This window comes from Cebus imitator, unplaced genomic scaffold (assembly GCF_001604975.1).
Source record: "Cebus imitator isolate Cc_AM_T3 unplaced genomic scaffold, Cebus_imitator-1.0 Scaffold30, whole genome shotgun sequence".
NCBI classification, from domain to species: domain Eukaryota; kingdom Metazoa; phylum Chordata; class Mammalia; order Primates; family Cebidae; genus Cebus; species Cebus imitator.
Window position 1 is genome coordinate 9,698,449 of NW_016107345.1, and position 17,264 is coordinate 9,715,712.

Here is a 17,264-nt window from a genome sequence, read left to right on the forward strand (position 1 = left end):
AGAGTCTTGCTGTCACCCAGGCTAGAGTGCAGTGGCACGATCTTGGCTCACTGCAACCTCTGCCTCCCAGGTTCAAGCAATTCTCCTGCCTCAGCCTCCTGAGTAGCTGAGATTACAGGCACTTGCCACCATGCCCAGCTAATTTTTGTATTTTTAATAGAGATGGGATTTCACCATGTTGGTCAAGCTGGTTTTGAACTCCTGACCTCATGATCTGCCCGCATCAGCCTCCCAAAGTGTTGGGATTACAGGCGTGAGCCACCTTGCCTGGTCTAGAATGCCCTTTAAAAGGCTTGTTAACTATAGTATCCAGAACTAGGAACTGTGGGGTCAACCTTTTTACAATAATAAATATGTGTTAAAAAAAAAAATTTTTAACACAATTCTGTCATCCAACAATGATGGAGTTGTTTCTGACTAATGTCTTCTCCACTGGTTGTTCAAAATAAAGTGTTTGAGGAAATACCTTATTGTCTGATAGATAAAATAAGGATTCAACTCTAAGGTAATTCCCTCATTTCTGAGGATAATGTGAGAGGGAATGATTTTCCTTATATTCCAGCATACGTAGTAGATTTCCTTCTCAGAGGTTTCACACATTCATGTCTTATAAGTACTATACTCTTAGAAGTACAGCAGGAACGAAACTTATTTATGTAATCCAGCAATTCTCAAAATTATTCAACCATATATCCTATGGAAAAAAGATTGCCTGTTCTAACATGAGAAATTGACCAAAATGTTCACTTACTTCTGACCTAAGTTAAAGTCATGAATGTTCTTGATGCTGAGGGTGGATTTAGATACCCTAAACATAAACAATAAGGGGAAAAAATCTAAACAATTAGTAATATGAAACCTTAGTCACTGAAAACATTCAATAAGTCATTATCCAGTGCCTTTGATAAGCTAAGAAGAAGAAAAACTGTAACACTATGGTAAGTGTGGAACAATGTTCTATCTTCAACTAACTTATTGTTAGTGACTTCAAGGAACTTGTGCTGTATTTGGAGAAGACAGCCACAAAAAGTTATGAATTAGCTGGGCATGGTAGTACATGCCTGTAGTCCTGGTTCTGAGGACTGAGGTGGGAGAATCACTTGAGCCCAGGAAGTCTAGGCTGAAGTGAACCATGATTGCACCACTGTACTCAGCCTGGCTGACAGACCAAGACCCTGTGAAGAAAAAAAAAAAAAAAGTAAAAAGCTATGCATTAATGTATTAGAGGCATTGTGCTATGACAGAAGTTTGTGCAATCTGGCCGGCTATGGTGGTTCATGCCTGTAATCCCAGCACTTTGGGAGGCCAAGGCGGGTAGATCACCTGAGGTCAAGAGTTCAAGACCAGCCTGAACAACATGGAGAACCCTTGTCCCTACTAAAAATACAAAAAATAGCCAGGTATGGTAGTGCATGCTTGTAATCCCAGCTACCCGGGAAGCTGAGGCAAGAGAATCACTTGAACCCAGGAGACAGAGGTTGCAGTGAGTCGATACTATACCATTGCACTCCAGCCTGGGCAACAAGAGCTAAACTCTGTCTCAAAAAATAATAATAATAATAATAAAAAGCTTGTGAAACGAAGAATGGAAGGGTCAGCTCTACAAGGAGAGTCAGACAAAGCACATGATGTTAGAGCTTGGTATCAAAATGTTGCATCAATCAGATGAGTTGGCAAAAGAGTTAAATTTTCTATTAAAAAGAGTTATTTTAAAAAGTTGCATCCAAAATACATTGATATGTGATATGAAAATGAATACCAGCTAAAGTAGAACTCCATTATTACATAGATTCCAATCACCCAGGCATGATCAGGCCCTCTTTACTTCAAACCCCACCCTACCCCAAATATGTACTATGATAATATTATTAATAACATGAAAGGGAAAGGGAAAACAGCTGACATTTAACTTAGGTTACCATGTCTAATTTTTACAACAGACATTTAAGGTGGTCTCTGTCATGTCCATTTTAAGATGACAAAACTAAGGCTCTGAGGACACATTAATTATGCAAAGTCATTACACACAGAAGACTACCAAAGCTGAGATATAAGCCTGGTCTGGGTCTGCCGACTTTAAACCCTGTGCTTTGTCATCAAAGCAATAGAGGTGATAGTTTTCAGCCTCTTTTTCCAAAATTTTAAATGTTTTCATGGTACTTTCTAATTACTGTTTAGGATGGATATTGCAAAAGTTCTTAACATCTCTGGGCCTACATTTTTTTCATCTGTAAGAAGGAGTTAACCTAGATGGACTCCAGGATTGCTTCTGCCTTTTGTAGTCAATAATTCTATTTTGATTTTATAATTGAAAAAAGAAATATGGTGGTCTAATCTGGTTTTCATTAATTAATCTCCATTGTAGAAAAATATTTCAAAGAAGGCCGGGTGTAATGGCTCATGCCTGTAATCCCAGCACTTTGGGAGGCTGAGGCGGGTGGATCACTTAAGACCAGGAGTTCGAGACCAGCCTGGCCAACATGGTGAAACCCCATCTCTACAAAAAATACAAAAATTAACCATACGTGGTGGCAGGAGCCTGTAATCCCAGCTACTCAGGAGGCTGAGGCAGGAGAATCACTTGAACCCAGGAGGCAGAGGTTGCAGTGAGCTGGGATCGCACCATTGCACTCTGTATTCCCACCTGGGGGACAGAGTGAGACTCCATCTCAAAAAAAAAAAAAAAAAGAAAAAGAAAAATATTTAGAAGAATGGGATTTTTTTGATTGCTTAACCTCAAGAAGAGAAAACTCTAAGTGTGGAAGGGGTGAGAGATGTCAAGGCAATCTTCAGATAGTTTAAAGACTGCTGCCAAATGGAAGAGTGGTTAGACCTGATCTTTTTGGCCTCGAGGAACATAATGACGGCCAATGAGGAGGGGTTTTAAACTTTTATTCTTTCTCATAAGTAGAACCTGCCTGTCACTTGAGACACCACAGTGACTGGCCTCAGCAGGATAATTTGATCAGAAAAGTTTTAAGATTACTGACACTCCAAAGGTTATTCTATAATAGATTGGCGTTATCTATCAGCCCTGGGGAGGAGAGTGTATCTTTAACAAGATTAAAAGGCCATGGCTCAAAGGTATCAAAACAGAAACAACACCTCAGTCATCAATGAAAAGGTTAAAAAGAAATGGAAGGGAAAAGAAACCAAAATTCATTCTAGAAGACCCCACAGGTCTAATCTACTGTAAAGACTAGCTCCTACCCCATAACTTCTTGTAGTCACTGTGTTCAACGGCACATGGATTAGGTGTGCTGAGTGTACCCTCTAGACCACCTGGAGAATTTGACTGTCTTTATTCCTCTCTTTCAGATGTTTACCTCCACAATATTTGCTGTGGTTGGATTCTTGGGAGCTGGATACTCATTTATCATCTCAGCCGTTTCAATCAACAAGGGTCCTAAATGCCTCATGGCCAATAGTACTTGGGGCTACCCCTTCCACGACGGGTAAGACCACACCCTGCAATGCCCACCTGTCACCACAAGGGACACAGGCAGATAAATCTCCCAAGGGGAGACTGCACACACAATGTCCTATCTTTATCCTTACACAAATCTCAGGCGTGGTGGCAGAGCTGGAGTTATGGAGTACAGCAAAGTTGCATAGGATCTCACCTCTAATTGCTCCTTTGACAGACCCCAGGAGAAATAACTAAAAGAGGATGGATGCCTCCTTTAGCCTGAGGGAAGGAGGAGATTTGTTGTGTCATCGCTTACACTCAAATATTTATTAGCAGCAACACAAGGCAACTAATAATATTAATAAAGAGAGTAATAGTTTCCATTACAAATCTTATGAAAGACAACAAGAATAATTACTCACTAACTGGGCTCAAGGGCTTTCACTAATACCCCAAATTGTCTATAATTAAACAATTGTTTAAGTGCAAATGTACAGAAAATGACATTGAAATAGTAGATTTCTCGCGTTAATGTTAATAGACTCATTAAAATAACATTTCATGGTACTTTGTATGTTGTAAAGAACTTTATCCCACAAATGTATAATTTAATCTTCATAGTAACCTCAAGAGGTAATTGCCCTCTTGTGCCAAGTCTGGCTTAATAAGTTTAACTAGCTTCAAAGTTACACAATTAGTTGAGGACAGTGGCAAGGCTCAAATCCAGGACTTCTGACTTCAGGTCTTAGCCTTTCGTAGTAAACATCCTTCTGCACTGCACTGACCAGGACGGCACCGTTCAGTCCAGTAGCCGGCAGCCATATACAGCTACTTACACTCAAATTCATTGAAATAAAATTAAATTAAATTAAAAATTCAATTCCTGGCGGGGCTCAGTGGCTCACACCTGTAATCCCAGCACTTTGGGAGGCCAAAGCGGGCAGATCACCTGAGGTCGGGAGTTCATGACCAGCCTGATCAACATGGAGAAACCCTGTCTCTACTAAAAATACAAAGTTTGGCTGGCATGGTGGGGCATGCCTGTAATCCTGGCTACTTGGGAGGCTGAGGCAGGAGAATCACTTGAACCTGGGAGGTGGAGGTTGAGGTGAGCCGAGGTCAAGCCATTGCACTCCAGCCTGGGCAACAAAGCAAGACTCAAAAAAAAAAAAACATTCAATTCCTTAATCACACTAGCCATATTTCAAGTACTCAGTAGTCATATATTGAATAGCACAGGTATAAGACATTTCGGTCATGGTAAATAGATCTTTTAGGTGAAGCTGTACTAGGCTTCTAACTTCCAAGGGGGCTTGCAGCATCTTTTTGTCCACCATCTCAGCCTCTCTGCCTAGCAGTGACTGACACAACCCACAGAGTCAAGAAATATAATTATCGGGTCTTCCTGAACATGAAGGATCGATTCATGCCTAAAAAATATCTGTAGAACACCAATATATTAACTCAAACCTCTGTGTATTTATTTACTGTGAGATTCTAAAGCACCTTGAGAACAGGCTTCAGGCTGGGGAGGTGAAGGGGCCTATTCTCTGTGATACATGGTCCCGGTTTGTTCACAGATGTCCCACATGAAATATTCCCACCTCGGTCGTAGTTGAAGAATACAGGGTCTCTAACATCCTCATAGCTTGTGCAGTAGCTTCCAAATATATTTAGTTTACTATGTGAAAAGCACTCTTGTCATGCAGAGAGGGCTGTTGGGGATACGCTAAGCTGCCATGAGGTTGGCTTGCTTGAACTCAGATCCCAACAGGCTGAGCCCCGCCCACCCCTCCCCACGTGCCCAGCTCACTCTCTCCACCTAGGGGTGTGTGAAGCTACAGATTATGTCTTGCTTCAAGGAGCCCTCTATTAATTCCAGCAACATCAGGGCCGCAGTAAACATATTTTTCTATTTTTTCTGTTATGTGAATAATACTAACCTAGAAAAATTAAAGTCGGTTGGAATAAATGTATATCCAAAACAAAGGAGGGATAAAGGAAACACAACAGATGCCAAATAACACTCCAAAGCCATTCAATGGCCTCACAGATTCTGACTGCAGGACCTAACACCCTCCCCTCACACACGCACGCCCTGCTTGGGATGGGATGGGACCAATGCCCAAGGTCAGGAGTGACAGATGGCCTGTGGGCCACCACACCAAATGCCCAACTGAGGGAAGGGCAGGCAACCACTTTTTGAAGCTCCAGGTATTAGTCCTTTTGGGGAAGCAAGTTTTCATTTTAACTGCAGTCATTTATTGTGCATGGCTCTGTAATAGATGCTTTCAAATATGTTATTTTATATACCCCTCACAACACCAACTGACCGGTATCATGAACAGGTCAAAGCTTCAGTAATAAAAACAGAATAGGGTAAACCTTGCAGGCAAGTGAAAACATTTCAGAATTCTCTATCTTCTGTTCATGGTACAGCTTTGATAATTACCTGAAGGGAGAATGATTTGAACACCTAGACATCTGCACAGCTGCTTCAAACTATAATGTGATCAAAATTACTGTAAAGGGATGTATTACAAAACCATATATATCACAGTTTCCAGATGATTTTTGGGCTATTTAAGAATGATTTTGACTACTTATGTTTTGTTTCCCTCATGCCCTAACTTTAGTATTTAATCCCATGTAAGATGTAACTTGACTCTTTATGCAAGGTATAAAATATGCCATGATGCCTACAGGAAGGGCATTCAAGGGATGGTCCAGGTCTCACTGCATCCTCTTTGCCACCTGGCAAATCTTCAGCAGTATTCTGCTGTCTCCTCAAATCCTGTTTCCTCTCTTCTGAGATGAGAACTCACATTCCTTTTTGATGTTATCTACCATTATCAGCTCCAAACCTTCCCTCTGACTGTGGAAGCTCACTGTGAATTTCTTATAGCAATAGTTGAACCTTCTATTGCTTGGTGTTTTCAGTTAACAAAGTGCTGCTACCTACATTGTTTCATTTGATCCTCATAAAATGTTTATGAGGTTATTAACTCCCCGTCAGAGGCAGGACAGCCAAGGCCCAGAGAGGACAAGTGACTTGCCGAGAGGAATGGTTTCGTAAATGCTGAAGCTCAAATCCAAGTTTTCTCACTCCAAGTCACAGTGGTTTTTCTAGAACACAATTTATATTGACTCATACTGTCTGCTTTTTGCCTAGATTCCCTGCTGGCAAAACTCATGGGATTCTGCCTGCTACTCCTTTTACTATATTGTACTATACTGGTATCTGATGGTTAAAAAGGGTCTGTGGACTCTTCTTATCCGCATAAGCATATAGTAATTGTTGTTATAGCTGTAAACCTAACACTCATACACAGCTGCTGAGAGGGTAGAAAGGATCATTCACTTGTATGATCCAAAACAAGAAAACTGAAGACAGTTGTCATTTGTCCCTTATTACCAAAGGGCAGCCGTGATGGCAACTGCTGCTGCTTCTTGTTCTCCTTCTTCTTCCTCTTCCTCTTCCCTCCCTTCCTTTGCTTCTTTTCCTTGTCTTTTTTTCTTTTCTCCTCTTCCTCCTTTTCCTTCTTCTTTTTCTTCCCAATGATTAAGTACTAAGTGTTTTTATATGCATTATCTCACCTAATCTGCCTCATAAATTTTAGAAGAATTTTTATCCCTGAAGTAGAAAAATGAAACTCATAAAGGTTAATTTTCCCAGGGCAACATGGCTAGTAATTAATAGAATAAATTTTTTTTTAATTGGCAGGGAGTGGTGGCTCATGCCTGTAAGCTCTGCACTTTGGGTTGCTGCGGTGGAAGGATTGCTTGGGTCCAGGAGTTTGAGACCAGCTTGGGCAACATAGGGAGAACTACCCACCCCACTGCCCCTCTACAAAAAAAAAAAAAAATTGAAATTAGCTGGGTGTGGTTGTGCACACCTGTAGTCCCAGGTACTCCAGGTGCCTGAGGTGGGAGGACCGTTTGAGCCCAGGAGGTCAAGGCTGCAGCCATGATCATGCCACTGCACTCTAGCCTGGGCAACAGAGCCAGACCCTACCTCAAAAAATATATATACGGCCGGGCGCGGTGGCTCAAGCCTGTAATCCCAGCACTTTGGGAGGCCAAGGCGGGTGGATCACAAGGTCAATAGATCGAGACCATCCTGGTCAACACGGTGAAACCCCGTCTCTACTAAAAATACAAAAAATTAGCTGGGCATGGTGGTGCGTGCCTGTAATCCTGGCTACTCAGGAGGCTGAGGCAGAATTGCCTGAACCCAGGAGCCGGAGGTTGCGGTGAGCCGAGATCGCGCCATTGCACCCTAGCCTGGGTAACATGAGTGAAACTCCGTATCAAAAAGAAAAAAAAATACATATATATATATATGGGTGTGTGTGTATATATATACACACACACCCATTTATATATCTACATATACACAGATATATGTATGTATATATATAGTCAGTATGTGTGTATATATATATAGTCTATCTATATATATATATACACATACACACACACATATGTGTCTGTATATATATATTTATAGTCAGTATCTTATTTTGTGCTGAAGCCTATCTCAAACATGGAACAGAAATGAATAGACGTGGCTCCTGCACTAGTCAGCATGTGAGTTAGGGTGAACACATGAAACAGACCCTCATCATGCAGAAAGTGTGAGATGGAGAAGGAGTGCAGGGGAAATGCTTCGAGAAGGTGACATGGGCTGATTTTGGAGGATGAGCAGAAGTTTGCCTTCCAGTGGTGGGGGCGAACATTTCAGGCATGAAAAGGCTGGCATGCTCAGTAAACATCAGAGCACTGTGTGGCAGAAGCTTAATGTGAATAAGGAGAGATTTGCAGAAGGGGCCACCACACGATGTGGTGAGACTGAGAGGCAGGTGGATCTTCAAGACATCAGGGCACAGCAGAGGATTTCAAGTAGGGCATAGCATGGCCACTTTGGACTTTTAGAGGCATCATGGTACCAGTAATGTGGAAGTGAATAGGAGGACTCAGGAACTAAAGGGAGATCAAAGCTGGCATCATTATCCAGATGAGATGGTGAACATCACCCAGGCAGCAGAATTGGGGCTCAAAAAAGACAAATTTCAGAGAATGTTTGAAATGGAGTCATCAGGTTTAGGTGTGAGGAGAAAAGGGGAAGGTTATCAAGGTGGACTCTGAGATTTCTAACAGTGCGCAGAATCCAGGGCTCTGCAATGCTGTAGCATTTAGCACTGTTTTCCTCAGAAATGTTTGTTGGTGATAATATTAAGGGAGCAAAAATAGTTAACTTGTTCTGTCCTGAGAACCATATTGAAGAAACATCCTAGAAGGAAAAAGAAACCTGGGCCTTTTGAAATACACCCTCTTGGCTTCCTTTGAAATAGAACCTCCTCCCATCCAAGGTCTTCCTCCCTGAGACAATTGGCCACCCCTTCCTTGACCCTGAGCTGCTGAAAGAAAAACAGCCTGCACAGGGTGTGGGGACAGCCATAGGAGGGAAAAAGAGGAAGAGCCAGGAGTGGTTAGTGGCCGAGGAGGGATGGGACCATGCATGGCTCTCCTGGGCCAGGTTGCAACTCTCCACCTCCCTGGGAAAGAGTCAAGGTCAAGGAGAGCACCCTCACATCTGTGGCTCAGACACCCAGACACTGAACTAAACACAGTTAAATGTTCTGCCTTGACATTCAGCTAAGACCATCTGCATTTGCACTTCAGAAATTGCTTATTAGCAAGGAGCATCATAAGCTGCATGTGAACTTATTCCCAAGAGCTGAAAGCCACTTTAATAGAATGAGATTGGATTTGCACCACGTAATCTCAGCTTTCATGAACCAGAAACAATTCACAAATGTTAGGAGCCGGTTTTGCCCTTGGCTGACTTAGAGTCTAGCCACACCTCTGCCATATACCATTTATCTCTCATGCTTCATCTGTGAAGTGAATGGGAGTAACAGCAACATCCACCTCACAGCTTCAGGTGAGAGTAAAATAACACAAGGTACATAAAGCACTCAGTATAGTTCCTACCACATACTTGTTTGATTCAGCCTTATTACCCATTTTTATGAATATAAAGTATTATTGTAAATGGAATTTATTTTTATGCATTAGAACTTTTTAAAATGTGCTTTTATAATGATTCCGTGACTTAATTTCAATCCTTTCTATCAGGCATAAATAAGGCTCAAAAGAATAATCTATTGTGATATAAGTAAGCTTTAATTCATGTGCTATTATAGATGTATAAATTAAATACCATAAATAAATCATTTCAAATATGCTAAGGAAATAACTACTGCAACAAAGGGCATTTGTGTAATGGGTAAGAACACTGGCTTTGGAGTCGGACAGACCTAAGATCAAACTCAGGCACTTCCATTTACTAGCCTCACCTTCTTAATCTGTAAAATGAGTATATGTTCATTTATTCATTGAGTGTTTACTGAAGGCTACTGTATGCCAAACACTGTTCAAGTAAAGTAGCACCTCCTTGGAGCATTAGGAAAGCTGATGGAAAGCAGCTAGCCCAGGGCCTGGCACAGAGGACCCAGGAAATGAGAGCTGCTGATATTTATGAAGCACTCACTCCCTATGCTGGAACTGGGGACAGAGACAGTGGGACATGGTCTTTGCCCTTGGGAGTTTATAGTCCTGAAGAGAAGACAAACAAATGGAGGGGTGATGGCAGCACAGGATCCAGGTGCTCTGTACAATAGGGACAGAAACACAGAGTGCTGGGGAGCACAGAAGGAAACCAAACTCAGGCTGAGGCAGAAACATTGTGGAGCGTCTCCCGGAGAAGGTGGCATCTGAACTCACCAGACAGAGCGGGCCAGCAAAGCATTTGCATTCAGGCCCCCTGGTTTCTTCCCTCAGCTGCCTTCGCTGCTGGCGAGAAGAGAGTTCTGTGAAATTCCTAGCTTTCTGCTCCCACGTTGATGGGATTACTACAGCTCAGGTGGAAACACCTGCATAATAACTGGATGCTTTAAAACATCAATTAAGTGCATCTGAACTGCTTCTGCTCTCCTTGCCTTGTTACCAGGTCCATGAAAAACTCAGGACCCCTCTCTCCCTGGGTTTGGGGAATTGGACACAATGATCAAACTGAACGTTAATGCAGCCTTTTTTTGCCAGAGCCTCAGAGACTGCCAGAATCGGAGAGTTTAAGGGGAGAGAAGAAGGGCCTGAGTGTGGCTATGTGGTGGTTTGTGAGTGGTGAGGCTCCAGCAGGAGTGGGACTTGTGATTTCTCCAGACACCCAAATTCAATCCTTGCTTCCAAGTCCCCCAGTAAACATTTCACAAATCCTACCACCAGGAGGTGCTGTCATCCCACCGCTGTGCAGGCTCTCCAAAGAGGCCCGGAACTCAGGATGGCCAATTCTTTCACCTCAGGATCTTTTCTTCATAAAGTGTGCCTGGAAAATATCATAGCTTTACAACCTTTTATAATCAACAAGTTTTAAAATTGTAAAGATGGAAAGGACTAATGAAAAAATGCAGGACAGAAAGATGGATGTCTGATGTTGAAAAAAAAAGGCCATTTTCACAATGGGTTTGCCACCAGAACCCAGGTGTTAGGCAAACCACCCCTAAATCAAAGCCAAACCGGGAAAGGAAAAGACTCACCTCAATATCGTCGTTATTGGACGTGTAGATTCAGGTAAGTCCACTACTACTGGCCAACAGATCTACAAACGTGGTATAATCTACAAAAGAACCATCGATGAATTTGAGAAGGAGGCTGCTAATAAGAGAAAGAGCTCCTTCGGGTATGCCTGGGTGTCAAATAAATGGTGAGATGAGTGTGAGTGTGACACATCACCCTGTGGAAGTTTGAGACCAGCAAGTACTGCATGAGTCGTTGATGCTCAGGACAGAGACTTTATCAGAAACACGGTCACAGGCACATCTCAGACTGACTGTGCTGTCCTGATTGTTGCTGCTGGTGTTGGGGAATCTGAAGCTGCTGTCTCCATGGGCAGACCTGTGAACATGCCCTTTTTTTTGCTTACACACTAGGGATGAAACAACCAATTGTTGGTGTTAACAAAATGGATTCTACCAAGCCACTCTACAGCCAGAAGAGACATGAGAGAAATCATTAAGAAAGTCAACTCTTACATGAAGAAAATTGGCTACAACCCCAGCACAGCAGCATCTGTGCCAGCTTCCAGTTGAACAGCGACAGCATGCTACAGCCAAGTAGTAGCATGCCTTGGTTCAAGGGATGTAAAGTCACCCATGAAGATCGCAATGCCAATGGAGCTATGCTGCTTGAAGGCCTGGACTGTGTCCTACCACCAACTCATCCAACTCACAAGCCCTTGCATCTGCCCCTCCAGATGTCTACAAATTTGCTGGTATTGGTCCCTGTGTGCTAAGTGGAAACTAGTGTTCTCAAACCCAGCATGGTGGTCACCTTTGCTCCAGTCAACATTACAACTAAAGTCTGTTGAAATGCACCATGACGCAAGCTCTTCCTGGGGAAAATGTGGACTTCAGTGTTAAGAACACATCTGTCAAAGATTTTTGTCATGGCAACATTGCTGGTAACAGCAAAAATGACCCACCATTGGGAGCAGCTGGCTTCACTTCTCAAGTGATCATCTTGCACCACCCAGCCCAAATCAGAGCTAGCTATGCCTCTCTGCTGCTTGTCACACAGGTCACATTGCTTCCTAGTTTGCTGAGCTGAAGGAAAAGATTGATTGCCATTCTGGTAAGAAGCTTGCCCTAAATTCTTGAAATCTGGTGATGCTGCCATCATCAACGTGGTTCCTGGCAAGCCCATGTGTGTTGAGAGCTCCTCTGACTATCCTCCTTTGGGTCATGTTGCTGTCTGTGATAGGAGACACACAGTTGCTGTGGGTGTCATCAAAGCAGTGAACAAGAAGGCTGCTGACGAGAAGACTTGGCACCAAGTCTGCCCCGAAAACTCAGAAGACTAAGTGAATATTTTCCCTCATACTTGCCACCACAGTCTTAGTCAGTGGTAGAAGAACAACCTCAGAACTGTTTGTCTCATTTGGTCATTTAAACTTAATAGTAAAAGACTGGTTAATGTTAACAATGCACCCTAAAACCTTCAGAAGGAAAGGAGAATGTTTTGTGGGCCATTTGGGATTTTTTTTTTCATGCAGCAGTTTTAACTTATTAGGTTGTTTTTTTGTTTGTTTGTTGAGATGGGGTCTCACTCTGTCACCCAGGCTGGAGTGCAGTGGTGCAATCTCAGCTCACTGCAATCTTTGCCTCTCAGGTTTAAGTGATTCTCCCACCGCAGCCTCCCGAGTAGCTGGGATTACAGGTGTGTGCCTGGCTAAGTTATTAGTTTCTAATATCAGTGCTTTTTAATGGAAACAACTTGCCCAAAAATATGCCGCAGAATTTTGTGACCCTCCAAAGCAAAGCTTAATATGAAAAAAAAGTACTGAAAAGAACAGTCTTGGCCAGGCACGGTGGCTCACCACTGTAATCCCAGCACTATGGGAGGCTAAGGTGGGTGGATCACCTGACGTCGGGAGTTTGAGACCAGCCTGGCCAACATAGAGAAACCCTGTCTCTACTAAAAATACAAAATTAATCAGGCATGGTAATCCCAGCTATTTGGGAGGCTAAGACAGGAGAATTGCTTGAACCTGGGAGGTGGAAGTTGTGGTGAGCCAAGATAGCACCATTGCTCCAGCCTGGGCAACAAGAGCAAAACTCTATCTCAAAAAAAAAGAAGAGTCTTATACAGCTATACAAAAGGTGTGTTATCTCAGTGAATTCTCACAATTGTGATGTGGTTCTTAATCTGTTATATAGATTTTTTTAAAAAGCTGAAGCTGGCAGGGCATGGTGGCTCACACCTCTAATCACCGCACTTTGGGAGGCCAAGGTGAGAGGACTGAGCTCAGGAGTTTGAGACTAGCCTGGGCAATACAGTGAGACCTCCATGTCTATTTAACAAAAAAAGAGAGAGAGAAAAAGAAAGAAACTGATACTAGAGGAGGTGAGTAACTTGCATGAGGAATACATAGTTAGTAAGGGGAATGCTTGGGTTCAAACCAGGGTTCATCTGAATCCAAAATACCAGCTCTTTCCACTAGACTAAGACTGCTTAAATTAAGTAAAGTAATGACAATACTAGCATTTATTGAGCACTTACTATATGCTAAGCACTGATCTGAGCACTTTACTCATACCAACTCATGTAGCCCTCACAATAACCCTATGATATAATAGATAATGTAACTCCCATTTTGCAGGTAAGTATGCAAGTCACACAGCTAGCAAGCTGCAAGTACCTGTGCTCTTATGGAAAGACAAATCAATGCTATGAACAATATTTTATTTTGAAATCAAGAGTAAAATGTTCATTTCTTCCTTTTCCATGAAGGTTATCATAAAGATCTAAAAATAATAACATCGACATTAATTCAGTAGGTAGCTGAGAGTTTCTTATTAAGGCTCTGAAAGGATGAGGAAACAAAGAGACCAATTTGGGGCTCTAAGAATGTGAAGAGTCATAATAATCCACAAGACTTTACCCAATTTACTCATCTTTTTCTTAAAATAGTATACTTCACCTTTATTCTTCAAGGCACAATGCCCTTTATTTTTATTTTTTGAGATGGAGTTTTGCTCTTGTTGCCCAGGCTGGAGTGCAATGGCATGATCTCGGCCCACTGCAACCTCTGCCTCCCAGGTTCAAGCAATTCTTCATCCAGCCTCAGCCTCTTGAGTAGCTGGGATTACAGGTGCCCATCACCAAGCCCAGCTAATTTTTGTATTTTAGTAGAGACGTAGTTTTGCCATGTTGGCCAGGCTGGTCTTGAACTCCTGACTTCAGGTGATCTGCCCACCTTGGCCTCCCAAAGTGATGGGATTGTAGGTGTGAGCCACCACGCCCAGCCACAATGCCCTTTATATTGCAATAAACTCTTTCTCTATATAATAAAATATAAATATATTGCAGTTTCTCCTAATTCAGTTTATGTAAAATATGTATTAAGGCAACAGACTATTTCCTTTTGAAGACAAGCAGGCTCTTCCCTTAAGCCATATGACAGATGTGTAGTTTACATGGCTTCAGATGGCCACTACACTTGACAAGTCATCTGTCAAAAGTCAAAACGGTTTCTCTAACAACAGTAGCTAGGATAAAGCTGTGAACATTTGTGAAATTCTTTATTTTTTCATTTATTTATTTATTTGAAATGGAATTTTGCTCTTGTTGCCCAGGCTGGAGTGCAATGGTGCGATCTCACCTCACTGCAACCTCTGCCTCCCAGGTTCAAGCAATTCTCCTGCCTGAGCCTCATGAGTAGCTGGGATTACACGCATGCACCACCACGCCCGGCTAATTTTTTGTATTTTTAGTACAGACGGGGTTTCTCTGTGTTGGTCAGGCTGGTCTCAAACTCCTGACCTCAGGTGATCTGCCTGCCTCAGCCTCCCAAAGTGCTGGGATTACAGGTGTGAGCTACCGCCCCTGGAGGCACATCTGTGAAATTCTACTCCGGGAGAGTCTTCATTTTTCTGTCCCCATCATAGTTGGTCAATTTGTCCACCTTCTTGGTCAGCTAACAAAAATTGTTCTGCCACTCAGTAGTTTTGCGACCTGGGAGAAAATAACTTAGCCTCTCGTTGCCTTTGCTTTCTGATTTGTGAAAGAGAACCAGAGGTTTCTATGGGGAATAAATGAGTGAATATGTGTGAAGTGATTAGAACAGGGTCTGGCACATAGGGTGTACTTGATAAAAAATTGTAAGTTTTGGAGTATTTAAATTGTTTGTGCAAGCATTTTCTTGTGAAGCTTGTTTTGAATGGAAAGTAGTGCATCAGAAACATTGTTATGGTAACTTTCTTTTTTTCTTTTTTAGAGATGGGGTTTCTCCACGTTGGTCAGGCTGATCCCGAACTCCTGACCTCAGGTGATCCACCCACCTTGGCCTCCCAAAGTGCTGGAATTACAGGCGTGAGCCACCGTGCCCAGCCTATGGTAACTTTCTATTCAAGGGAATTACACACTTTTTACAAGTGTTTCATTTGTCCCCATACCACCAACAGGGATTATCTGAATGATGAAGCCTTATGGAACAAGTGCCAACAGCCTCTCAATGTGGTTCCCTGGAATCTGACCCTCTTCTCCATCCTGCTGGTCGTAGGAGGAATCCAGATGGTTCTCTGTGCCATCCAGGTGGTTAATGGCCTCCTGGGGACCCTCTGTGGAGACTGCCAGTGTTGCGGCTGCTGTGGGGTAAGTTAAGGCCTTTGCTGTTTCTTCTTAGCATGAGGGAGGCCAGGTCAGGCCACCAGCACTGAGGGAATGAGGAGGTAAGAAAAGCAGCCCAGGTTAGGAAGTCCACTCAGCCCAGTCTGTCAGCTCATGGAGACAGAGACATTGCATTACTGGAACCCAGAGCAGGTTAAAACACCCAGGCTGAAGTTGGCCATAATTTTCAGCCTCACATCCAGTTGACCATAGTTCTGGAGACCAAGGATTCTGTCTATATATGAACACTTACAATGATGTTTATATGAAGATGCACCTGAAGTGAGCATTTGTCATATGGGTACAGTGTCAGCAACAGCACATCATGGTCTGACCTGGCATGTTCTCACTTCCTCAGATGCACAGAACATACCAATGCAAAACCTAGATTTGATATGATTTCTGATACAGATAAAAAGGTAGTTCTTATATGGGAAGAAGAAAACAAATCACTCAGGCTTTAGTCTCTAAATAGTATTGTAAAATACCGACAACAAAATACTAAAAAACAGACTCGCAGACTGTAAGACAGTCTGATTATTTCAACTAACACCCAAATCAAATTAGGCAATTGTTCACACACATACACAAAGTTATTAAAAGCACAGATTGGGGCCAGGTGCAGTGGCTCACACCTGTAATCCCAGCACTTTGGGAGTCTGAGGTGGGTGGACCACAAGGTCAAGAGATCAAAACCATCCTGGTCAACACAGTGAAACCCTGTCTCTACTAAAAATACAAAAATTAGCTGGGCATGGTGGCACGCACCTGTAGTCCCAGCTACTCCGGAGGCTGAAGCAGGAGAATCTCTGAAACCCGGGAGGCAGAGGTTGCATTGAACTGAGATCATGCCACTGCATTCCACCTGGTGACAGAGCAAGACTCCATCTCAAAAATAAATAAATAAATAAATAAAAATGTAAAAATAAATAAAAGCACAGATTGATGAGGAAAAAAATAAAAGAAAACTTGAGAGTTCCCTAATAGGGGGATTATGTAAATATATGTAAATAAAGGTCTATTCACGTAACATAATATTATGGTAAAACTTTAAATGACTCAAATTATTTTATTTAAATTTTAAATAAGAAGGACAGGCATGGTGGCATATGCCTGTACTCCCAGCTACTCAGGAGGCTGAGGCACAAGAATGACTTGAACCTGGAAGGTGGAGGTTGCAATGAGCCGAGATCACACTACTGCACTCTAGCCTGGGCAACAGAGTGAGACCCTGTCTTAATAAATAAGTAAATAAATTTTAAACAAACATTACATGTATATAACTCAAAAAACTAAATGTGTGCGTGTGTACGCACACAGAGAAATATATAAAGGTATTCCGTTGGAAAGCCTTCCTCCGGCCTTTGTCTTCTATCCACCCAGTTCCCTCCAGTCTCCTCACCTAGGTAAGGTTACATAATTTCTTATATAACCTGTCATAGTATCTCTTTTTATTATTTTATTAGTCTTAAAAGAATGTTTCACCCAAAACTGTGGTAATATTGAAAATCCTTAAATAACAAAACCTAAATCCTTTTGATATTTAGCAGGATACAAAAATTGTACAAAATATACAATTATATAAGTAGAAGAAAATAAAATTGTGTGAATAGAAAAAAAAAAA

General features: G+C 42.2%; 1 protein-coding gene across 1 annotated transcript in view; it reads left to right on the forward strand.

Moving 5' to 3' along the window:
- TM4SF4 (transmembrane 4 L six family member 4) overlaps nt 1-17,264 on the forward strand; it is a 29,540-nt gene that overhangs the window by 9,280 nt on the left and 2,996 nt on the right. Inside the window, exons 3-4 of the mRNA XM_017523832.1 lie at nt 3,319-3,455; nt 15,436-15,625. Of these exons, the coding sequence (XP_017379321.1) occupies nt 3,319-3,455; nt 15,436-15,625 (327 nt within the window). The remainder of the gene's footprint in view (nt 1-3,318; nt 3,456-15,435; nt 15,626-17,264) is intronic.